The 25,964-nt window shown below is 38.8% G+C and overlaps 1 protein-coding gene across 2 annotated transcripts in view; it reads right to left on the bottom strand.

The window, feature by feature from the left end:
- PSMB2 (proteasome 20S subunit beta 2) overlaps positions 1-24,767 on the bottom strand; it is a 34,519-nt gene extending 9,752 nt beyond the window's left edge. The window contains exons 1-3 of one of the 2 annotated variants that reach the window (XM_081488944.1): positions 24,576-24,767; positions 20,368-20,490; positions 16,979-17,049 (exon numbers count right to left, since the gene is read on the bottom strand). In XM_081488944.1, coding sequence (XP_081345070.1) covers positions 16,979-17,049; positions 20,368-20,490; positions 24,576-24,666 — 285 coding nt within the window. In that variant the 5' untranslated portion in view covers positions 24,667-24,767. The remainder of the gene's footprint in view (positions 1-16,978; positions 17,050-20,367; positions 20,491-24,575) is intronic. The other variant, XM_081488945.1, reaches the window with a different exon arrangement.
- Between the last annotated feature and the right edge of the window lie 1,197 nt (positions 24,768-25,964).

Raw genomic sequence — 25,964 nt, 5'->3', positions numbered from 1 at the left:
AGCAACTAAGAGCCCACATGCTGTGCTGCAAGATCAAAATAAAAGGAAAAGGAATCCTCCCACACTATTGGTGGGAATGCAAATTGGTGCAGTGATTATGGAGAACAGTATGAAGGGTCCTTAAAAAAATTAAAACACAGCTACCATATGATCCAGCAACCCCACTCCTGGGCATATAGTCAAATAAAGCTCTAACTTGAAAAGACACATGCCCCCCAAAGATCACAGCAGGCCTGCTTACAACCGCCAAATACGGAAGCAAACTAAATGTCCACCAGCAGAGGAATGGATAAAGAAGATGTGGCACATATATACACACACACATAATTAATAACTAATAAGTCATAAAGAAAGAATGAAGTAATGCCATTTGCTGCAACATGGATGGACCCAGAGATTATCATACTAAGTGAAGTCAGTCAGACAGAAAATGACAAGTATCACATGTATGTGGACTCTAAAAAAAAATGCAAATGAGCTTACTTACAAAACTGAAACAGATTCACAGACATATAAAAGAAACTTTTGGTTACCAAAAAGGAAGGGGGGGAGGATATATTTGGAATTTGGGATTAACAGATATAGACCATTATATGTAAAATAATAAACAACAAAGACCTACTGTACAGCACAGGAAACTAGATTCAGTATCTTATAGTAACCTACAGTGGACAAGAGTCTGAAAAAGAATATATATATAACTGATTCACTCTGCTGTACGCCTGAAACACTATAAATCAACTACACCTTACTAATTCTTTTTAATTTTTAAAGGAAAATAAACAAAAATTTAAAGGAAAAGAAAGAAATACCCCATATACATCTTCCTAAAGGGAAAAAGTGCCCAGCACTGCCTGACACATGGTAGAAATGTATGATAGCTTCCTCCTCTCTCCCTCCTGGACTCTTGGCAGGAGCCCTAAGGTGATAGTATTCATTGTCACAAACATTCACAAGCATTGACACTTTGAGCATATCTGCTTCACAGCACACACACCCTAATCTATCTTGAAATTGATACAGGCATACAGACATTTTTCTGGAAGCCTGAAAAAACAAAAACAACAAACCCTACATCCAGATTTGGAGAGAGAGTAAATTACCACTTATTAAGTACCTTCATACTAAGATTTCTACCCTTACAGATATGTCCATTCCGAGTGGGAAGACTCACTTTCTATCTACCTTTTCATCAGTTCCCTTCTTTCCCATGATCAGTATTACATGTGAGAATTTGCCAATTATCCTGAAAAAATGGGAACACTAATCAATCATGATAAAACTGCCAGGAATCCTATCTTTAACAAGGTAATCCTTATCCTGTGCATGATATAATCTAAGTCTTTGGTTGTCTCTACTATTCTAATTATTTAGATAGCAAGTCTAAGTAGTAAAGCAAAGTTATGAGGTCCCCAAGGGAAGGAACAGTATCTTCTATGTCTAGGCATCTTCCACAGCAAAGGCTAGCACTAAATATTACACACAATTCTTAACCTAAACATCTAAGTGACCAATAAATTAATCTAAACATTTAGCTGAGACACTGTCCAATGGCCATGAGGATCACCATCAACGGTTTGCAGGGCAAATGCCAACATGTTTAGGTTTAAAGTTGTATTCAGGGACTTCTCTGGTGGTCCAGCAGTTAAGAATCTGCCTTGCAATGGAGGGGACACAGGTTTGATCCCTGGTCAGGGAACTAAGATCCCACATGCTGTGGAACAACTAAGCGCATGCACTGGGACTACTGAGCCCATGTGCTCCAATGAAAGATCCAAGCATGACACAATGAAGATCCGCGTGCTGCAACTAAGACCCGATGCAGCTAAATAAATAGATAAATATTTTTTAAAAATTAAAAAATGAATTTGTATCTAACTGACACACATAAATTTAAATGAACCACCCTGGGAACTCAAAATGAACTTTAGTTTCTAAAATAAAGTACAACCAAAATTTTGCCTCTTTTTATAAGCAAGGAAAGAAAAAAACAAAACAGATAAATTGATCTTTTCCTACCTTAAAAAAATACATGATATAAGCTTATTTTTAAAGTGGAGATCTTTCAGTCATTTTGAGATTTCCTCATCTATACAACAGGGATAATAACAGTATCCATCATTATAAGGTTATGGCAAGGTTTAAGTAAATAAATGTAATGTGCTTTAACTAGAGGAATTAAAGAGTCTCTTGATGAAGATGAAAGAGGAGAGTGAAAAAGTTGGCTTAAAACTCAACATTCAAAAAACTAAGAACATGGCATCTGGTCCCATCACTTCATGGCAAATAGATGGGGAAACAATGGAAATGGTGACAGACTTTATTTTCTAGGGCTCCAAAATCACTGTGAACAGTGACTACAGCCATAAATTAAAAGACACTTGCTCCTTGGAAGAAAAGTAATGACAAACCTAGACAGTGTATTAAAAAAGCAGACATAACTCTGCCTACAAAGGCCCGTCTTGTAAAAGCTATGGCTTTTCCAGTAGTCATGTACAAATGTGAGAGCTGGACAATAAAAAAGGTTGAACACAGAAGAATTGATGATTTTGAACTGTGGTGCTGAAGAAGACTCTTGAGAGTCCCTTGGACTGCAAGGAGATCAAACCAGTCAATCCTAAAGGAAATCAAGCCTGAATATTCACTGGAAGGACTAATGCTGAAGCTGACGCTCCAATACTTTGGCCATCTGTTGCGAAGTGCTGACTCATTAGAAAAGACCCTGATGCTGGGAAAGACTGAAGGCAGAAGGACAAGGAGACAACAGATGATGCAATGGTTGGATGGCATCACTGACTCAATAGACATGAATTTGAGCAAGCTCTGGGAGACGGTGAAGGACAGGGAAGCCCGGTGTGGTGCAGTCCATGGGGTCACAAATAGTCAAACACTACTAAGTGAATGAAATAACAACAAATGTGCTCAACGAAATGCCTGTTACATAGTAATAACACAGATGATCTATCATCACCATCATCACCACCACCACCACCACCGTTTTTAGGATTTGATCACATTATTAACAGATCTAACTAGATAATAATAAGATCAAGAAGATGTACCAGGGAATTCCCTGGTGGTCTAGTGGTTAAGACTCCAAGCTTTCACTGCTGAGAACTTGGGTTCAATCCTTGGTCAGGGTACTAAGATCCCACAAGCGACACAGCGCGGCTCAAAAACACAAGTACCACAGAATGCCAATAAAATTACCCACCCTTTTCTGTTGCTAAAAGGAATACAATTAAAGCCAGGGGAATTAGCCAATAAGCAAATCTCTTATGTCCCTCTCCCTGGGACTGAAACGGACTTCCTAAGCGCCTGTGAGCCCTGCAGAACTGAGTTCAGTTTCACTTTGTGCCTCTGAGCTCAATTCCCTTGTGCTTTTGACAGTGGGAGGTACGCATGGCGCACACACGCAAACTTTCCTTCTAACTCTTGTGCATACAACTCCTTGTATATTCCCTCTCTCATGAAAAAGAAACACGGTAGTGATTAAGAAGAGTGTGAAATTCCATAAATTTTACAGCTAAAGAGAACAGTTGTGATAAATACACTGAAACAACAAAATCAGCGACGAGAGTCTGGGCGGTGACAAGCAGCGGTGTGACATCTGGCGGAAGCCAAAGTCACAGCAAGGGGGAGAGAGGTGGGCGTGAGGAAGCATCCTGCCGAGCGTGGACACAGAAAAGGAGAGGAACTGACAGTCTTCCTTTGGAGCCAGGCCAGCCTTTCCCACCTCTAATTGAATAGGACGACGTCGCTACAAGTGAGGTGCCTTGGAGAACGATGCAGTTTCCTTTGCAATGTGCGGCACACCTTGGAACATTAAGCAGCATGTGAAGTTTACTTCCATTCCTTGTGGGCCAGTAATTTGGTAGGAGAGGTAGAACCACCAACACCAACGGGACAAAGGATTTGGCTAATGATGACAGTGTTTCAATAAAGCAGCTTCTAAACAGACACTGGGCTTTGAAGGGAACAGTGCCTGGTATCTCATTTAGTCCAGTCGATCGTCAAAGCTGCCTACAATTCCATCTTTGGCACCAAGAATATTTCACAAAAGTGCAGTTTACAGAGTTAGAAGGGATCTAAGAGCTCATCTAGTTTATCCAATGTCCCTCTCATAAATGTGGGGACTCGGGTTCAAAGAGGGGACAATGACTTACTCTAAATTATAGAGCTAATTAAAGTCAGGACCAGAATTCAGGCTTTCTAATCTCAAGTCTTGTGTGCTTTTCTAGGAAACGATGCTGCCTCCACAAAATGGAAATTAGTGTGAAAATATGATTCAATATGTAAATGTCAGTTTCACACTCAAATAGTTCAGAATGTACTGTTTTGCATACCAGCATCTATTGTTCTCTATTTCATGTATTATATCTTACATGATCAATAATATTTTAAGTTTTAAAAGGACAGGTTTAATGTCAGGCCATTATGACTTCTCTAAAGGGTCTACAACTATGCAAGATATACTACATAAATATAAATAGATGCTAAAACCTTAACTGCTTTGCCAATGCTCAATTTTTCAACTTTGTTAATAAATAAAATGGATCCATTGTTATTTTCTTACACTGGTGCTCTGAACTCTGAATCAGGAGCTTGTTTCCAATAACCAACAGAATTTATCAGCTATCTGCTTTGGCTAGATTAGGTGGCGTAACTTTAAAATTTCAATGTTAATTTTGCCACTTTAATTAAAGAAAGACTTTGTACCTATACTGGAATTGCAATGTTCACTACTTCAGACACTTCTAGAAAATCTAAAAGATTTTAGCAGCTTCCAACTCTCCTTGTGACCAAGTACCTTTCCCAGCTCTAAACGATTATGGATGGGGATAGTACTGAGCTGAGGAAGAGCTACTTATCCCTAACGCCTAAGCAATATAGAATCACTTGCACTTTGACTTTAATCCTCTTTAACAGAATCTCTTTTAAGGAAAACCATCAATCTTGTCTTTCTAATAACAGGGGTGACTACGCTTTAAGTAGAACCATACACAGTTTATAAAAGGCTTCAACCAAATCCTGAGAAGAGTTCTCTGAGGCTGCACAGAATAATTATGAAATGAGTGAATGCCCCAACCAACTTCACTTTTGCATGTGGAATGTGAATATATTATAAATTCAATAAATATTATTGAGCATTTATTATGTGAGAAGCATTATGCCAGGTGATGAAGACGGAAACCTGGATCTGGAAGGAGCTGACAAGACAGGCTAGAGTAGGGAAGATTTCAGATGCAGGCAACAGCATTTGTGAAGGTAAAGACACAAAGGAACGGGGAATATTTGGGTACTGGGGAATATGGGACATGTGTACTTAGTGAATTAGGTGATTTCAGCAGAAAGCAGAGAGGAACTGAGATAACAGGAATTGGAATGATACTGTCATTGGCTTCCTAGATATAAAGTATGAACTTAAGGGGAGTTCCCTGGCCTACTGGTTAGGATTCCAGGCTTTCACTGCCATGGCCTGGGTCCAATCCCTGTCTGGGGAACTGCGATCCAGCAAGCCACGCAGCTGAGCCAACAAAAAGGGCTTCCGTATGTAAACTATGGAGGAACCAGTGAAAACCATCCCCATTCCCATGTCAATATAAGCCTTTTTCATGTCTTAGAACACTGCAGAAGCAGTAGGGATGGAGGGAGACATGTGGAATATAAGGTACATTTAGAAGGCAGAATAGATAGGAATTAATGAATAGTGAAATAGAAAGTGAGAGACAGGAGTTAAGAGGATGCTCAAAAAAGGGAAAGATGGTAGAGCAAATGTGAAAAACTCAATTTAGACCCAATGAGACTTAAATTGAGCTGTTCAGAAGCAACTGGAAAGAAAAAAATAATGTATAGCTGAAATCATGAGACTGAATGGAAGTGTAAGTGTTAGTTGCTGCTCAGTCATGTCTGACTCTTCGCAACCCCATGGTCTGTCCACGGGATTCTCCAGGCAAGAATAGTGGAGCGGGTTGCCACTTCCTTCTCCAGGGGATCTTCCCGACCCAGGAATCAAATCCAGGTCTCCTGCATTGCAGGTAGATTCTTTACTGACTGAGCTATGAGGGAAGACTGAATGAGGAGTCAGCCAATTGGAAGGTTTTCTTTACACAAACACACATTCCTGTGTTCACATGTGGAAGACAACAGAGGAAACAATTACTACAGAACACACCACGGCAGAGGTATTTTTCCTAGGTTGTCATGAGAGCACAAAGAAGCTCTCATGAGTAACGAACATATATGGGGAAATACAGAGCTTCCCTGGAAAATGTTATTTTTAAAATGACATACGCCAAAAGTTAGGCATGTGTCTTTGTGAAAAATAAGGACTCGAGATCAAATGTGGCTTTAGTGCTTTACAGTTGTGTTACAAAAGACAACCCATTTGGCCTTGAAGTTTCAAGTGCCCCATCTGAATATGGGGACAGTCCTGCTTGTCTGATAGCTGCAAGGAGTGAAAAGTACTCATCTGTGTTAAAGTTTCTAGAAGAAGGCCCAGTAAGTAATAGGTGCCTAATAAATGTCAACTGAATCTGAATTTTACAAGCAAAAAATTAAATACTGTGTATATTTTATTTTTTAGCAAAATTATACTCAATAACTATGAAATTTCTGTAAATTTTACCTCTCTAAAACCATCACTAACCCCAAGTTTGAGTGGTTCTTCTATTAAAGTTGTAATCTCATTGTAATTAGAAGTTTAGAAATTTAATGAGTTGAAATGCAAAATGGCACAGCTGCCTTATTATACCAACTAGTTAACACAGTATTTGTTTTCTACATTAATTTTACTTGCTAATCAAAAATACTGCTTTCTCCCAAATAACATCAAAATAAAATTGCTGACTGTGCAATGGTAAAACTAACAACACCATGTCTGCAACAAGGTCACTTAAATTTTTTTTTCATGAGCTGGCAGTTTCCAGGGAAAATATTGGGTTGGACAAAAAGTTTGTTCGGGTTTTTCCATACTGGCTTACAGAAAAACCCAAATGAACTTTTTGGCCAACCCAATATAAGACTCCGTATATCTTCATCGGTTTTCAAAAAATTCAAGGGCAGAAGTCATGCTCTGTGCACCCCAAGGCAGATATATATTAAGTTGCATATGCTGAACATGCCCATGAATATTTTTGTTTGGGGTTTTTGTTTTGCTTGCTACACTGCGTGGCTGTGGTGTATCAGTTCCCAACCAGGGACTGAACCTGGCTTATGGTAGTGAAAGCCCAGAATCCTAACCACTAGGCCACCACGGAACTCCCACCCATGAGAATCTCTGAATGTTGAGCATCTGACCTGATTCATCTTCCTGAGTTAATAAGTTAAGTCGCTGGAAAAAAAACTACTTAGGGATACATAAAATTGTATGTTTTCAGATGTCCACAGCAACTAGAAAATCCTGGGGAAAAGACTATTCAGAAGCCCTTGTACTAGAATACAGTGCTCCCCAGTAGCAGCCTAGGTCCAACACAATGGACATGAAAGCTCCTCATTGGTCTTCCTGCTTCCTTCTGTGCTGTGTGCTGTGCTAGTCATATCTAACTCTAGCCTGCCAGGCTCCTCTGTCCATGGGATTTTTCAGGCAAGAATACTTGCCTGAGTATTACAACCCTGAGTGGGTTGCTATTTCATCCTCCAGGAGATCTTCCCAATCCAGGGATCAAACCAGCATCTCCTCTATCTCCTGCACTGCAGGTGGATTCTTTACCACTGAGCCACTGCTTCTATCTACTTTCCCCAAATGATCTACCAAAAAGTAGCCAATGGTCTAACCAAACCTCATCTGATCATGCTAACCCGCTCTTAGCCAACAAGCTTCCAGAGAGGCCCACTGCTTTTAGCACAAGAGCTTTTTTTAAATCAGTCTTCATAACATGGACTAACTTTAGTTTCAGTCTTTTACCATTCCCCTAAAACCGTGAGCCATATTTAACAAACTACTCTAGATTGTAGATTTTGTATATATCATGTTTATAGTAAAAACTATATGAAGATATATATTTCTATTTGTTTTTCCATCAGAAGAGCCCTAATTCGTATCCAGTACCCCACTAGTTAAAACAGGTAAAAAATTAGGAGTAGGAGGCTCAGAGAACTATTTGTGCCTGCCCCAAACATCATTAGAAAATGACTGTGCTGAAGGAAATGGCAACCCACTCCAGTATTCTTGCCTGGAAAATCCCATGGACAGGGGAGCCTGGCAGGCTACAGTCCATGGGGTTGCAAGAGTCAGACGTGACTGAGCAACTAAACCACCACCAGCACCAAGCTAACCCTCTCTCACACCCCTCTAGGTCTTCACTTTCAGTGTTCCTTTCTGCTTCATCTTAGCCTTAATGACAGCTGGTCCTTCAATACTCAAGTTAGGCTCGGTTTACAGAGCAACTACCTATAAGGCTATTGTAGTACTTGTCACTCTGCAGTATAGCTGTTTATTTCTCCACTGCCCCATCTGAAGGCACATACTAAGCTTTGCACATTTCTTCAGCTCCCAAGGACAGTGCAGGCTATAGATCTGTTGAATGGATGACTAGCAGCACCTATGAAACTTCTTAGCTATATTATACTGTACAAACTAGGAGGCATCAGAAAAGGAAATGTGAAGTTCTGGCCAAGTATTTCAGTTAATAAAGATTCAGATTACTTCCTCTCCCTTCCCTTTTCCTTTCCAATCTACTTCATGCTATCTGTTTTATTGTCTACACTCAAAAGTAACAGTAAATCGAAAACTTTTTGTTTTTCATTTTTAGCTTTTAAAAAAATATGTTATGCTTTCCTACCCCTTTCCTCTTCCTTTTTATGCTATTAAACTTTTTTGGTGAAATAATACACTCGCATAAAAGTACATAAAATATACACATATGGTTTAATGAATAAAGTGAACATACATTTAACTACTACCAAAGTCGAGAAATAAAACAGTCAACTATTTCTCCCTCCAAAGGCTTCCTATTCCCCTGTTGGGGAGAATAAAGAAAATCTCACAGTTGTTTGGATCAGCCCCTGAATTCGTATCTCTGCACGATCCTGGGCCATGGCAGGTAAAGAGAAGCACTAAGATGCCAGGGTACATGTGTACTTGTATCTGTGAATATGTGTGAGGGCATGCCCACACAGGCCAAGGCACTGGTTTAAAGCAACCTTAAAAGGTGGGGTCAATCTGTACTTCTAATGGTAAACACTTTGCTGCTTAGTAAAACTGTATTCTGCTGCTTATGGCTTAAACCAAATCCTAACAGGAAACCGCATAATTTTCAAGATGCAAGTTTCAAAACAACACAAATTTAAGGCCAATTACTTATACTGCTTCACCCCCATTGTGGATAGGAAAGATGCTTTAAGTGAAAAGTTGGCATTATGAGGTTACACAGTCCCAGCCACCCAATAGGCTCATTGCATTCAGTGGAGAATAGGGGTTCTCTATGCTCACAGCAGGCATACAACAGGGTAGCACATATATGCTCTCTGAGTGAGAAAGCAACACCTTCTCACATACAACCCCCTGGAGAGAGACGGGGAAGGGGAGGGGGGAGGACTTTACACCTGCAAACTCCTAACTCTATCAGCGCTAGGACTGGGAAAAACAGCACATAATTTTTAAAAAAAAAAAAAAAAAGAAAAAAGGTTTCCTGATAAAGCTAGTAACTTTCAGAGAAGGATGTTCTTAAGTCATTTTTTTCCTAGGAAACTAGTAGGCGCAATGATTCAACATCCAAGTCTTTGTCTCCTTAATGGACTGAGTCAAGCCCTAATGACTGTATAAATAAACTGCTTAAAAAGGCAGCTGTCAGAATTCTTATTCTTCTTGGCAGAAAAACACTATAAGCACAAAGTGTTGTCATATTAATTAAGGCATTTGAACTTCAGGGCACATCTGTCCCTGGGTCTTTGGATAATCAAAATAACCACTAAAAACAGAATGGTGGTTATCTCCAATGGGGCAGAGATGAGCCACTCCCAATCCTAACAGATTCCAGTGAGATGTGACTTGAAATGCATGTTTTGCAATACCACTGAATGTCCATCTATATGTAGCCATTTAAGTTTTTACTCTATGTTCTATTAAAGCTAGTAGACAAAAGTAATTAACAGATATAACTCTTGGCCCATAGTGAAAATCGAGCTAGCTGACTAGCTAACTGAGGTCTGGCAGGGAAGAAAACATCTCTCCAGGTCTAAAAAACCATTGACTGCACTGAAACTCCATGAGTTAAATGAGGAACGTCTTGGTTTTTTGTTTTTTTTTTTAATTTCCCCATCACCAAGAGTGAGCCAGCTCTGTTAAGATGCCCAGGCTGCGTGGCAGCAGTGTCAAAGGCTGCCATTTGCTCCGAGGCACTGCCATCTGCAGCAAAACAACATTTTGTCTCCGGAAAATAAACACATCTGCCTTTGCCAGTGTCCTCCCACTGTGCCGCCCATCTGGAGCAGGTGAGCTAGAAGGCAAGCCTGGGCATGGGTGAGATGGGGGCGAGCAGGGGAGATGAGGCCTCAAGGGAGAAGGCACGTGGAGGAAGAAAGTAGTGCTGTGTCATGTCACATCCTGCTAACCACATTTGCCAAAAAGCTTGTGAAATTACCCTTGTTAGTGATAGTTTAATCTCAAGTAACAAATGGTTGGTTGCGTTTAGGGGACAAGACCTGCAAAGCCAAGGTTTCACCTGGGCCATCTGTTCACAAGATCACATGACCTCACCGATACCAATAAACAGATGATGTCTTTGTGTCAGCCATCAAAGGCACGAGGACAATATTGTCCTTTGAATAGAAGACTCTAGGCAACAGGGTCTTTCTAGGACAGGAGCATACAATACCTGCCTACTACTAACCAGACTAAACACCCTCAAATTCAGGCCAGAGTGCTGAGACAAGTCACTTCTAGAAATGACTGATACCTGAAATTCTTTCCTATATAGTCTTTCCCTTCCACTTATAAAAAAATAAATTCAAGTCTAGTTATGGTCTTTTTAAAAAATTAATTTATTTTTGGCTGCACTGGGTCTTGGTTGCTGCATTCAGGCTTTCTCTAGCTGTAGTGAGTGGGGGCTATTCTCTACTTGGGGTGCAGGGGCTTCTCACTGTGGTGGCTTCTCTTGGCGGAACACGGCCTCTAGGGCACACAGGCTTCAGGGGTTGTGGCACATGGGCTCAACAGTTGCAGCTCGCAGGCTACAGAGGGCAGGCTTAGTAATTGTGGTACATGGGCTTAGTTGCCTGACATGTGAGATGTTCTCAGACCAGGAATCACATCCATGTCCCCTGCACTGGTAGGTGGATTCTTAACCACTGGACCACCAGGGAAGTCCTAGTTATGGTCTTGACGTCAGATTTTTTTTTTTTAACTGAAGTATAGTTTTAACTTACAATATTGTGCTTGTTTCAGGTGTACAGCAAAGTGACTTCAGTTATATATATTTACTTTTTCAGATTATTTTCCATTATAGGTTATTTTAAGATACTGAATATAGTTTCCTGTTGTTGTTCAGTCACTAAGTTGTGTCCAACTCTTTATGACCCCATGGACTACAGAATGCCAGGCTTCCCTATCCTTCACTGTCTCCCGGAGTTTGCGCAAATTCATGTCCATTGAGTTGGTGATGCCATTCAACCATCTCATCCTCTATCGCCTCCCTCTCCTCCTGCCCTCAATCTTTCCCAGCATCAGGGTCTTTTCCAACGAGCCAGCACCTTGCATCAGGTGGCTAAAGTACTGGAACTTCAGCTTCAGTATCAGTCCTTCCAGTGAATATTCAGGGTTGATTTTCTTTAGGATTGACTGGTTTGATCTCCTTGTAGTCCAGCACCACAGATCAAAAGCATCAATCTTCGGCACTCAGAGTTCTTTATGGTCCAACTCTCACATCCACACATAATTACTGGAAAAATCATAGCTTTGACTATACAGACCTTTGTCAGCAAAGGGATGTCTTTGCTTTTTAATACTCTGTCTAGGCTTTTCGTAGCTTTTCTTCCAAAATCCTCGTTTCTTATCTATTCTATGTGGTTTGTTTCTGTTCATCCCACACTTCTAATCTAACCCCACTCTTCCCTTTCTCCTTTGGTAACCGTATGTTTGTTTTCCATGTCTGTGAGTCTGTTTCGGTTTTGTATACAGATTCATTTGTATTATTTTTTAGATTCCACATATAAGTGATATAATAAAAATATTTGTCTTTCTCTACCTGACTTATTGCACTTAATATGATATTCTCTATGTCCATCCTTGTTGCTGCAAATGGCATTACTTCATTCTCTTTTACAGTTGAATAATATCCCACTGCGTATACATACCACATCTTTTTAAATCAATCATCTGTTGATGGGTACTCGGGCTGTTTCCACGTCTTGGCTGTTGTAAATAGTGCTACTATGAACACTGGGGTATATGTATCTTTTCGAATTAGAGCTTTTGTCTTTTCTGGCTGTATACTCAGGAGTGGGGTTGCTGGATCATATGGCAACTTTTAATTTTTCAGGGATACTGTTTTCCATAGTGGCTGCACTGATTTGCATTCCCACCAATACGTACAAGATTTCCTTCTTCTCCAACGTTCTCCATCACTTATTATTTGCAGACTTTTTATTTTTTGACGGTGCTGTGCAGCATGTGGGGGCTTAGTTCCCTGAGTAGGGATCAAACCTGTGCCCCCTGCATTGGGAGCACAGAGTCCTAACACTGGACCATCAGGGAAATGCCTATTATTTTTAGATTTTTTGATGATAGCCACTCTGACTGGTGTGAGGTGACACCTCAATGCAATTTTGATTTGCCTTTCTCATTTCTCTAATAATTAAAAGAATCCACCTGCAATGCAGGAAACCCCCATTCAATTCCTGGGTTGAGAAGACCTGCTGGAGAAAGGATAAGCTACCCACTCCAGTATTCTTGGGCTTCCCTCATGGCTCAACTGATATACAATCTGCCTGCAATGTGGGAGATCTGGGTTCGATCCCTGGGTTTGGAAGATCCCTTGGAGAAGGGAATGGCTACCCACTCCAGTATTCTTGCCTGGAGAATTCCATGGACTATATAGTCCATAGAGGTCACGGAGTCAGACACGACTGAGTGACTTTCACTTTCTAATAATTAACGATGTTGAGCATCTTTTCATGTGTCTGTTGGTCACCTGTATATCTTCTCTGGAGAAATGTGTATTTAAATCTTCTTCCCACTTTTTAAATAGTTTTTTTTTTGATATTGAGTTTTAGGAGCTGTTAATATATTTTTGATATTAACCCCTTGTCAGTAACATCATTTGCAAATATTTTCTCCCATTCCGTAGGTTGCCTTTTATTTTGCTGATGGTTTCCTTTACTGTGCAAAAGCTCTTATTTTGATTAGGTTCCATTTCTTCTTTATTTTTGCTTTTTTTCTTTTGCCTTGGGAGAGTGATCTAAGAAAATATTGCCATAATTTATGTCAAAGAATGTTTTGCTTATGTTCTCTTATAGGAGTTTTATGGTGTCCTGTTGCATATTTGGGTCTTTAACCATTTTTGAGTTTATTTTTGTACGAGGTGTGAGAAAGTGTTCTAATTTCACTGATTTACATTTAACTGTCCAGCTTTCCTAATCTCATTTGCTAAAGATTGTCTTTTCTTCATTGTATATTCTCACTTCTTTTGTTGTGAATTAACTGACCACAAGTATGTGGGTTTATTTCTGGGCTCTCTATTCCATTCCATTGATATACATGTATGTTTTTGTGCCAATATCACCTTATTTAGATTGCTATAGTTTTGTAGTATTTGACATTAGATCTTTAAATCATGCTATCTGGGAGTTGAAAGAAACTATAAAAATTACCCATATGTTCTTTCTCCCAAGGTTTCTCATCTAGCTCATGGGAGAGCTATTGCTATACCTCCTGTATCAGGAATCATTCAATTACACTAGCTTTCAAACTTTATATCTATAATTTCCAATATGATAGCCATTAGCCACAAGTGGCTATTGAGCACTTAAAATGTGACTAATGTGACTGAGGAACCAAAGTCTTTTCTTTAAAGAAACAAAAGTTTATTTCTCTTTCAAAGTTCAAGAGACTTCACCTAGGAACTGAATTTTAAATTAAATTGGAGCAAGTTTTTTTATTAAAGCATAGTTGATTTACAATATTATATCAGTTTCAGGTGTCTAGTATAGGGATTCGATATTTTTATACATTATACTCCATTTAAAGTTATAAAATAGCTACATTTCCCTGTTTTACAGTATATCCTTCTTGCTTATTTATTTTATACATAGTAGTCTGTATTTCTTAATCCCATGCCCCCATCTTGCCTCTCCTCTCTTTCCTATTCTCACTGGTAAGCAATAGTTTGTTCTCTGTATTTGTAAATCTGCTTCTGTTTTGCTATATACATTTATTTTGTTTTTTAGATTTCACATACAAATGGTAACAGAGTATTTGTCTTTGTCTGACTTTTTTCATTAAGCATAGTATCCTCTAGGTCCATCCACATTGTTGCAAATTGCAGGATTCCATTCTTTTTTATGGCTGAGTAATATTCCACTGTGTGTGTGTGTGTACACACCCCACATCTTTTTAATCCACTCATCTATTGATAGATAATTTTAATTATTTTAAATTTAAATAGCCATATATGACTAGTAGCTGCCATGCTGGACTATGTCAATCTAGAAAAAAGCTGAGCACATAATATACGATCAATGTTGGTTTATTTCTTTACTAGCAGATTGTTTAACTAAAATAGCACAAGAAACAATCTCCCATAGGAAACTATTACATTGCTTCTTTAACCAAACAGTAACAGCACCATAAAAACAAAATTTATTAATTTATTTACCAAATAAATGTATTAATTAGGTATATGTGTCATACACTGTGTTAATAGCTTTGCATGATTACCTCATTTAATCTTCATAATAACTCCATGAAGTAGGTAACATTATTTTATAAGGAGGGAAATTAAGCTTAGAATTTGTTCAGTAACACAGCTAGCAAGTCAGTGGGCAAAGATTTAAACCCAGGCAGTGTAATTCCAGGTACTGTGTTTAAGCAACAAGCTAAACTGTCTGTATCTTAAAGAACCAATTTATATAAGATTGGCAAACAGCACAGCACATAGCAAACTGGAGATCAAACAATTTGAGCTACAGACATGAAATTATGCATGGTAACTGGCTGACTCAAATAAGTATCATGTGCCAAATGGTGTGACTATATAAACATGCCAAATCTAGTGATTTTGTACTTACTGGGAAGGCTGAAAAACCACCATCACCTTTCTCCTCATAATAAAACGACTGAAATATGAATTAGTATTTTAGAACAAACTCTTTTGATTGGAAGATGGGGGAGCAGGGACTGGATCTAGAAGCACAAGGCAGAGGTAATCAGTGTTTACTAGACCCCCATGTCACTGTCTACAAGGGATATTTATTTGTTAAGACATCAAACATTTCTGCTAGGAGATTAATAGGATTCACTACATTTGCATAAAGCACACTGCCACTCTTATCTCAGTTCTAAAAGGAGCTTAACTCACTTAATGTCTGCAGCATTTAAGACAAAGTGTTTATTGTGCCCAAAGCTGGAATTCTTATTCCAATTCTGCCTGGCAAGTCAGAGGGATATTTTACACAGCAAGCCACAGTATACTCTCTACTGAATGCCACAGGAACTTCTAAGAAGCAGGAAAGGTTGTATCTGATCCATTTACCTCTCCTGGGAAAGAGTAAATAAGAAAGGCCACTGATCTTTCACCCAGATTAAAAAAATGTACATAAATTTATCCCCTCCACCCAATTCATCATGTATTTAGCTTCTCTTCAAACTTCACAATTTTTCATACTGCACAAACGCCTTGGTCAAAGCTAGCAGAGATTCTATTTACTGAGAAGTTCTCGATTCAGTATTATAGACACTAGAAAATAAACTGCTTTAAAATCTGTAATAAGTAATTAAACAAACACATCAAAACCTGTACTTGTTTTGATTTCTGTCATAAATCAGCTTAAATAAGTATAGATGAAAAAAAAATTATGCTCTATAAACACTACTGAAAAACCAAGTAGCTGTCAAGGCAGAATAGGCAAGTAATTATGGTACCATTAGTGTAGCTTTTGCCTGACCTGCTGTGTGACCTGGAGCTAATTCCTTTGCCACTTACGCTTTTCATTCCTATCAGTGATAGAGAATTAACTACTATATATCTCAGCAGACTAGTGAGTAGATTAAATTATTAAGCAAAACGCTTTGGGCAAAAGTCATACGAATGTTAAATATTATGATTACAAGCATTCACGATCCTAGCACTCCTGTGGGGTTAGGAAGTTATCACGATTTCATAGATGAGTAAATAGGCACACAGGGTAAAGTCACATGGCAGAGCTCTATTAGTCCCTGTGGGAAGGGAATAATACACACCTTTAGCAATCATACAAACTTTCTTGGCACATCCTACACAATCTTTAATACATTCAATCCTCTTTTCCTTTCTTTTTTCATTGAATCTTTAAGATGTTGCACCTTTTAACATGCTGTCAATGGAACAAAGACAGTTCTAAGATAACAACAAGGCCAGAATAAGTGAAGAGGAATAATTCTGTGTGCATTGGCAAGAACGGTCACAGAAAGACATGGTTACTCTCAAAGTAAAATTTGCATATAATAGTATTTTAAGGTTTCATCTCCACCACCACATAATCCAACCACAGGAATTAAGAAACATGGTTTGCTATGAAAACACTGAAAATTAAAAGGCCATTGCCAGGCCTTCCTGTTGGTGTACCCCCTCAAATTCTCTGCAACTGTTATGTTCACCCTCTGGGCTTCAATTAGCAACTATGCAGAAAGAAAAAACAAATCCCACAAGACTGAAGAATAACAAGTAGCAATAGGAAGGGCTCAGGAAGGCCAAATAAGGGCAAAAATACTACTCATGTGTAATAGGAATAGAAAAGAAGCATAGATTTTTCTGTTCCTAAGGCTGCTTGCTGTATTGCTTACCCGACTCCGAAGATAGTCAGCCAGGTTTCGGCGAGTAAAATTAGCTGCTGCCGTGGGAGACAGTTCATAACCTGGTACAAGAGACACATACTTGTTGTCAACAGTTGAAAAGTGAAAGTGAAAGTTGCTCAGTCGTGTGTACAGTCCATGGAATTCTCCAGGACAGAATACTGCAATGTAGAAGACCTGAGTTTGATTCCTGGGTTGGGAAGATCCCTTGGAGAAAGGAAAGACTATTGGCGTGGGTAGCCTTTGTCAGCAGCTGGGAAATAGCTAGTTAGTACTGGCAGTAATTACTGGAAACAGAACCAATGTAACTATTCTACAGTGAGATTGAATTCATCGCCCTGATTAAGCTATTCATTCAGCAACAGACTGTGGCTTCCTCTGTAGAAGGAAAGAGGTACAAATATATACAGGTGTTATACATATATATATAAAAAGAAAGAGGTCTTGAGATGATAATGTTTTCAGTTTATTTAAAAAAGATACTGGGAAAGAGAGGCTGGAAATTAGAACAGCCTCAGTCATACTTTATAAGGTTTTCTTTTTTTTAAGTGAAGTAATTTTATTAAGAAGTGCAATATGATTTTCAAAAACACAAGCCACAGGGAAAAAACTGTTTCTATTGCTATCTGCAACATTTTAAAAATAGAGGCTCTCCAGCATAAAACCTCTAAATAAAGCTGTAATGCCAACCTAAGTACAGCCCAGAGGAATGGCATCAGATGTGCCTTAATAACACACTCTGGACATTAACACCCCAGCATAAAATGGGGCTAGTGTCAAAAGTCACAAGAATGACCCACAACTCAGCAGACCCACAAGAAAATGCCAGTTTGGAAAGACTGCATGTGATTATTTTCTACAACATTCGAAATACCAGTGTCACATCAGGTAAGATGCAGATTAAAATTCTAACAGATATTTATTGAACAGCTATTATGTGTCAGAGCTTACACTAGGTACTTTCACATATATTACTGAATTTCATCCTTACAAGTCTATTAGTACATGCTAATCTATAATGAAAACAACTCTGAACAAGCAGGAATACTTGTCAATTCTATAACTCTCTAAACAGTGCTAAGGATTTCACAATTATCTTAAAAGGCAGAAAAGTCTGATGCCTGACCATCTGCATATAGATTTTCTTTCTTTCCCTTATTTTTGCTCAGTTATTGAATCCCTCGGACTGCAAGGAGATCCAACCAGTCCATCCTAAAGGAGATCAGTCCTGGGTGTTCATTGGAAGGACTGATGTTGAAGCTGAAACTCCAATACTTTGGCCACCTGATGGGAAGAGCTGACTCATTTGAAAAGACCCTGATGCTGGGAAAGATTGAAGGCAGGAGGAGAAGGGGACAACAGAGGATGAGATGGTTGGATGGCATCATCGATTCAATGGACATGAGTTTGGGTAAACTCCGGGAGTTGGTGATGGACAGGAGGCCTGGCGTGCTGCAGTCCATGGGGTCACAAAGAGTCAGACACGACTGAGCGACTGAACTGAACTGATTGAATTTTCAATGCACAAGCTATATTGTGTAGGGTTACATACACAAAATATACTCAATAGGTAACTTAAGGAGTTTTAAGGGCAATTCTAACCATACACTATTTGTGTTTTACGCACTGACTTTAGACCCTGAGAGTTATGTAACAGAAATTCTCTTGTTTATTACCCCACCCTCTCCTGGGACAGGACAGGGAAGTATTGTCCTACCAACTGTACTTCAGAAACACTGGCATCCTTCACAGGGGCCATGTAGACAACAAGTAGTCATTAAAAAATAATTATTAAAGTATTTTATACATGGCACTCTGCTCAGTGTTATGTGGCAGACTGAATAGGAGGGGAATTTGGAGGAGAACAGATACATGTACATGTATTGCTGAGGCCCTTCTGCTGCTGTTGCTGCTGCTGCTAAGTTGCTTCAGTCGGGTCCGACTCTGTGCAACCCCATCAACAGCAGCCCACCAGGCTCTGTGATCCCCCGGATTCTCCAGGCAAGAACACTGGAGTAGGTTGACATTTCCTTCTCCAATGCATGAAAGTGAAAAGTGAAAGTGAAGTCGCTCAGTCGTGTCTGACTCTTCGCGACCCCGTGGACTGCAGCCTACCAGGCTCCTCCATCCATGGGATTTTCCAGGCAAGAGTACTGGAGTGGGGTGCCATTGCCTTCTCTGTGAGGCCTTTCACTGTTCACCTAAAACTATCACAATACTGTTAGTTGGTTTTATCCTCTTAGAAAATAAAAAGTTAAAAAAAAAGTACTCTAAACTTGCTTAAGCCTAAATACCATGTACTTCAGGTTCCTTAATGGCAGTCAGTTCCTTACCCATCTTTGAATTCTCTGTGGTACCAGGCAGAAGGCTTAACGAGGATGAGGCCCTCAAAAATATTTACAGAACTGAATGCATGATGCTAAGCTTGCCACCTAAAAAACTATACAAATGGATCATATCCAGTCATTTTACACATACAATTATATTCAAATTAGGCTCCTTAATTTATACTAGTTCTATGTATAACAGTATTATTACACTGTGAAGTAAGTAACTGGAAGGAAGGTTCTCTTCTGCTGAAGCATCACTATAAACTTCCTTGGATCAAAGGGCTAGTGGCTAGTATTATTTCACAGGAAGGGTTTCCCAGTGGGTAAGAGTTTATTAGCCCCAGAGAGTTCACAAAATATCTTACAAAAATTCTAATTATCTCCCTAGACAAGAACTTACCAGAGAGATAAGATAGAACCCTTTTATGACACAGTAACTCTCCTATAATCACACAGAGTCTAAAGTTTACAAAGCATTTTCATACATACTATTCATTAATACTATTATAACAATACCATTTATTTATTTTTTGACTACACTGCACAGCTTGTGGGATCTTAGTTCCCCAACAAGGGACTGAACCAATGCCCTCTACAATGGAAGTACAGAGTCCTAACCACTGGACTGCCAGTGAATTCCCAATAATGCCATTTTAGCAATAAGGAAAGTAAAGGTCCAGAGAGGATAAGTGATTCGTCACATAAAAAACAGTATAACCAAGTTTAACTTAGGTCTTTTAGTTCTGAGACTTCGTATATACTGTAGCTCAAGTTATATTCTCTAACACTTAAAAATCTCAAATCATCATGCTCATTTTTCAAGGTGGGGTTATTTTTATCCATGTATCAGTGTTGTAATAGTTCTCTTTTCTGCTCTAGGATTTTTGTAGAAAATCCTTAGGACCAGAAGGAGGATCTAACTAAGGCTTTAAAAATAGTAAGACTCAAATAAAAATAAGAGCACATGTACAGAACTGCCAGTACAGAATATTCTCTTTCAGTACACTTTCAAGACAAAACCACCAAAGCCACATTCTAAGTATTACCCACCATTTCGCATCTTATAGAGCTGCACATTTTTCTGAATATATTCTGCAAACTGTACAGTGTCTCCAGCCTCTCCAACACACAGGAGTAAGATTTTTTCACTCATCTTAAACATCTTGTCATGATCTGCTCAAAGAAAAAACACACAGTGTTAGAAATTATCTTAGCAGAAAGTTATTCTTATTACACAACTACAAACAGGTTTATTAATTACCATATTGAATTTTATGAATAACTCTTTTATGAAGACTTTGATGGGCAACTGTATCAATTACTCTCTTTCACTCTCCATGTTAAATTCTTCTGCATATTTTATTAACATCAATTTCAGTGGAGAATATACGTAAAAGCTGATAACTGAAAATACACATAAAAACATTAAGGAGCTTGAAATGCAATGAACTAAAGAAACTGAAGGAATCAAGCCAATGGCCATTATCTTTAGGCTCAAGATCCCAAAACCCTGAAATGTCTCTACAAATATGAATGTAAATTATTATATAAACAAAAGCATATATGAAAAGAACCAGTGCTGCAATTAAGAAACCATCTCAAGGAAGAACAAAAAATCAACTGAGAATATAAATCACCTTAAAAAAGTAAACCAACTCCATTTATAAAGCAAAGAGAAAGTTACAGTGAGTGCCAAAGCAAAAATCCTAACAAATATTGCACTAAGCTATTTAAAAATACCTCAAAAATCCCAACACTCTAATCTTATCTAGCTAAACCAGACACATTCAGATTAAACAGATAAATAAATATTCAGATAGAAATTAGTGCCCAAGGAAGAAAACTCCATATTCAGTTCGTAGCTTCAGAAAAAAGCTAAATCTCCCTATCTTACTCTCACTTTCACTTTTCATTTTTCAAATAGTGCTGAATAATCTTCGCTGGGAGACATGCTTCCTGTTTGAAAGCTTTTGAAATGTCAAAATCTCTTAACAGGATTTAAAAAACAAATGCTATAGTCAAATATTTTACAAGTATTTGAGAACTGGATATACCAGTAATAAGGTTTCCTAGACTTTAGGAGGGAAGTGCACATAAAATATGCCTGTAGATAGTTATCAAGCTGCCTTGAAACTCCTCGATTGAAACACTTTTATTTGTTAAAGGCTTCAGGAGATTTAAAGACTATGACTTTAAAGATTTAAAGACTGTTTATGAAAGAAAAAATTCACTTATAGATAAATTATCTATGCAAAGAAAAAGAACCAAAAGAGTATTAGATGCTGCTGGCATCTGAGTTCCTGCAGTTGCAGAAGTATGGGCAATTTTTATTTCTTTCATTATGCTTATGAATATTTCCTATGATGTTTATACTTCATATGCATCATTTTTGTAAGGAAACACTACTTAATATGTTTATTGTCATAATGAGAAAAAAAGCTTCATATCTGGGGGGGAAGCCTGTTTACAAAGAATTTACGTTACACTTAGAAGAAATGCTAAATTTTGAAACAATAAACTCTTCAACTGTTCAATTTTGAAATGAACTTAATTCAAGGCCAAAAAAGTGTTTTTTAAACATGCATTGTATAGTGATTGGTGAAGGGGGTATTAAAAAGAAAAAAAGAAGATGCTAACGACTCCCTAAATCATGCAGGAAACAGGCTATGTAGCTCAAGGCAATTTCTGATCCTTGAAAAAGAACATACAAGATCCACATACAGGAAACAAGTGAACAACAAAACAAGCAACGTAAGCATACAATACTGTAGACAGGAACCCAAGAGATTTTCGTAGTCTGGGTTGAGCAAGTCTAGTTGAGCTCAAGTCTGAACTTGAGCAAATTATCTGCCCTTTCTAAGCCAGTTTCCTATTGTGTAAAATGAAGATATTGTCACCTACCCCTGCCTAACTCATAGGTGGGGAAAACTGTACATGTTCAACATTATCATACTCAGCGCGAGACAATGTAGTTCAGATTATACATGCTATAGGAATTCAGGAAAAAAAAGAGCAATCTGTGTGAGCTGAGGCACTGTGAGAAATTTAAAAGCAATTCTATACAGGCCAGAAGATAAGTGAAATGAAATGTGGCATATAACCAAACTGAAATATTGCACCACTTTAACAAGCAAGCAATCTCTGGGAAACATCTCCTCTATAGCATCAAAATATCTTAGTGTCAAACCAAAAAACTGATTGGAAGCGTCACTCTCATTTTATACCTGAAGAATAATGAATCTCAAAAGGTTAATTCGTTTTCAGCCTACCCTATATAGTTTCTTCATGAAATGAAAGGTAGGAAAAAGTCCTTATACAATTCCAATGTTTCTATCATAAACATTTTTATATCTGAAAACACTATAGGGAAAATTAGAGTTAAGTACGATTATTTTCAACCATTTTTAAAGAGCTAACTCAAATTCATCTTCCTTCTGTACCACACTGATTTCTCTGAATACCATAAAGATTTACTTTTGAAACCATTAATTTAAAAGCTAACCTAATACTCACTGGTGATACTTCTTTTTATCATACAAAATCATCTTGTAATATTTATTTCCTGGTTTTCTTAATGTCTTAGACCCCTTTATGGATTATCCCAAATACACTGCATACCCTATAACACCTGAAAGTACTGTGTACGTAAGTAGGCTTAAAACACATTCTATTTTTTGAAGTGGCTTCATATATATTATTGTGAAGAAACAACAGCTGTTAACGTACTGAATTTGTTGCTGCTAAACTACTTCATGCTAAACTCACCTGCATGTCAAAGGCCTTAGTATTCAAAATAATGGACAGATTTACCCTTAAAAAACAAATTGACTCCTTTGGAAAACATGGTTTACAAGTAAAACTTCTACAAACTAATCATGGAATTTCATAAAGTAATTTGACTTATGGAACACAATCCACACCAGAAATGTTTAACAGTTTAATAATCTTTCTTTCCTTAAGCCAAGAATGAACTGTTACCTGCCCTCAAAGCCGTCCCTAGTCTCTACAACTAGAGATCTAGTTGTAGATCTCTTCTTCCTCTGGAGTAGGTAAAAACAATCTCTGCTTTCTCTGCACTACCTGAGAAGTTTGAATGTACTTTTCATATGCAGCATCATTTTCTAGCCTGTGTTATAATTATTTGTACACATATCTGAATCCCTTATTAAAATGTAACTTCTAAGATAAGGGCCACATCTTATTTTTCTTTGCATCCCTTCAGCACCTGGCACTGTAACAGACATATAGGTGCCCAAAACCTATTTGTCAAATGAACATTAAATCATCTGGGCCAACAGATAATACTCTTTCAAAAGTAGGATATCTATGAATCATGAAAATGCACTCTTAAGATTCTGCAGACAAGTAACCAAAATCTTTTAAAAATATGGAGTCAAATTGCATAGGGCTGAACCTGGGTTCTGTCACTTGAGGCCTTAGGCATGTTTCTTAACCTCTATGCCTCAGAACTGTCAATGTGACAGCATCCATTTCAAAAGGTTAAATGAATTAATGTAAACTGCTTAAAATAACACGTATACAAGTTCTCAGTATGTTTACTACCAAGTATCTGGCATAGTGTTAAACATCTGCACAAAATTTTTTCAACTCAATCCTCTCAACAAGCTTTTGAGGTTGGTGTTACTAACCCTGATTTAGCAGATGAGGAAATCTGGGCACTGCGAAATAACTGGTACGAAATTATAAAGCAAATGGGTGACGGGGCTCCAGTTTCCCAACTCCACTAGCTACTTAAATACAACGAAAACTAGGTAGCCAGTGCCCTGAAAAAGAAGGATCAGAGCTAAGACTCGGGAAGATACAGACAGGGGAAGGGAAATGGCAAGTTTCTAGTCCCACAATCTCTCTCTCGTCCCAGGATCGCACCTTATGCTGTCACAATCTAACCTCATCAGCACCGACAACAAGAAATTTATCAGAGACTAGGGGGTCTAGGAATCCTGGAGCCGGGCTGGCGCTTAAACACTTAAACTGAATTCCCTTAAGCAACTCTCGCCTAGTAAGCATTCGGCAAAAGCTGGAGCACAGACAGTACTGACCCATAAGCCCTGGGAGGAGCCAAAGTCAAGGCCCTAAGCCTGTCTGCCTGTCTCCTAATTCTAAAACTATGCAAGGGCTGACCAGGGCAGTCGGGGTTCCATGCCCCAGACCTCCCCGGTATTCATCCAACCTCCCACGAACTCCTCCCGGCTGTCCCTATACCCAGGCCCGGCCGGGCCTCCCCTGCTTCCTCTCACCATCCTTCATCTGGACAATATTGCTAGCAGCCACCCGGTCGGAGGCGACAAGGACATAGTCGGGACCCTGGATGCCGATGAGGTACTCCATGGTGGCAGGAGGCCGAGGACTGCAGGTTCAATCGAGCGCGGGGCTGGCCGGCTTCTCCGCCTCCGGGTGAGACAGCACCTCCGAGCAGACCTCCGCGCGTCGCAGGCCCCACGACAGTCCCGGCCACCGGCGCTCCCGGATGACGCACAACTGTCGCGAGAGTTTGGAAAGTGGGCGTGGCGTTTGGTGCGTTAAACGCTGCTCTCGACTTCTGGCCTGTGCTGGTCTCTTGCGATCAAGGCAGTACGGGGCACTTGACTTACGTAATCTTACGTAATACCTAGTTTCTTTATTTATAATAGGGAGTTTAAAACTCGCTTGAGGAGGAAATCACGCTTTGTATATAAAGTGCCGAGCACATGCGTCTGCCAAAAGGTGTGTGTGTCTTTAGCTGACAATTTCCCTTCGGTTTTCGGTAAAATATCTCCTGAAACCCCTTTCCTGCAAGCTGGATTAGAGAAAAATAAACTTGAAATTTGAAAGGAGCCCTTTTTACATGTTTCATAGAATATGAAACATGTTTGTAGAATATGACTGAATTAAAGATCTAAACATGAAGACAAATAATAAAAGATGTGTTTATGTTGTTCCAACCTCACATTATATGTAGTTGCTACCTCTGATAACAGTGATTTTAAGGGAGCACTTTCACTTTTTGTTTTATACACATCTATATTATTTTAATGTTTCACAGTGCTCAGGTATTACTTGTATTTTAATAGAAAAAAGTACAACCATCCCTTTATATACAGCCATTCTGGGGAAAGCTAATATATTCCATGATTAGTTTCTGATATTTGAATGGCTTCATAATTGAATCTTCATACTAATCACACTAGCTTCTTCAGAAATGGAAAACTGGTTGCAATTGTATCTCTAAACACAACTATGCAATTCTCTTGCTTCTGCAAAAATGGGTAGTCCATACTCCCTTCTGAATGTTTCTTCCAGCTCTCTGCCCGTGCAGGAACACCGAGCCTGAGGAGCTTGGGGCAGCCAATCTATCATGGGATTATGCCAGAGGCAAGTGAGGTCATTAAGTCAACCATCTCACTATGAACACAGATGCATCCATCATCCTAGAAAGATCCTTTCTTAAACACCACTGGGAAAGCAGTCTCTTAAGCCTCTCTCCCTTTCTGTCATTTTGTTTGTGTTTTACAGTTGCAAAAATTACATAGTATACATACACAAATAACACAGAAGTGAAGTTAACTCTCTTTCCTCCTCCCACCAGAGGTAAATACTTATCAGATGTCTGTATCCTTCCAGAACTTTTTTCCTTTGCATATACCAAT

Source organism: Giraffa tippelskirchi, chromosome 5 (assembly GCF_054371585.1).
Source record: "Giraffa tippelskirchi isolate mGirTip1 chromosome 5, T2T-mGirTip1v1.2.pri, whole genome shotgun sequence".
Lineage (NCBI taxonomy): Eukaryota > Metazoa > Chordata > Mammalia > Artiodactyla > Giraffidae > Giraffa > Giraffa tippelskirchi.
Note: the sequence above shows the minus strand (reverse complement) of the source record. Positions and strands in the feature narration are given on the sequence as shown.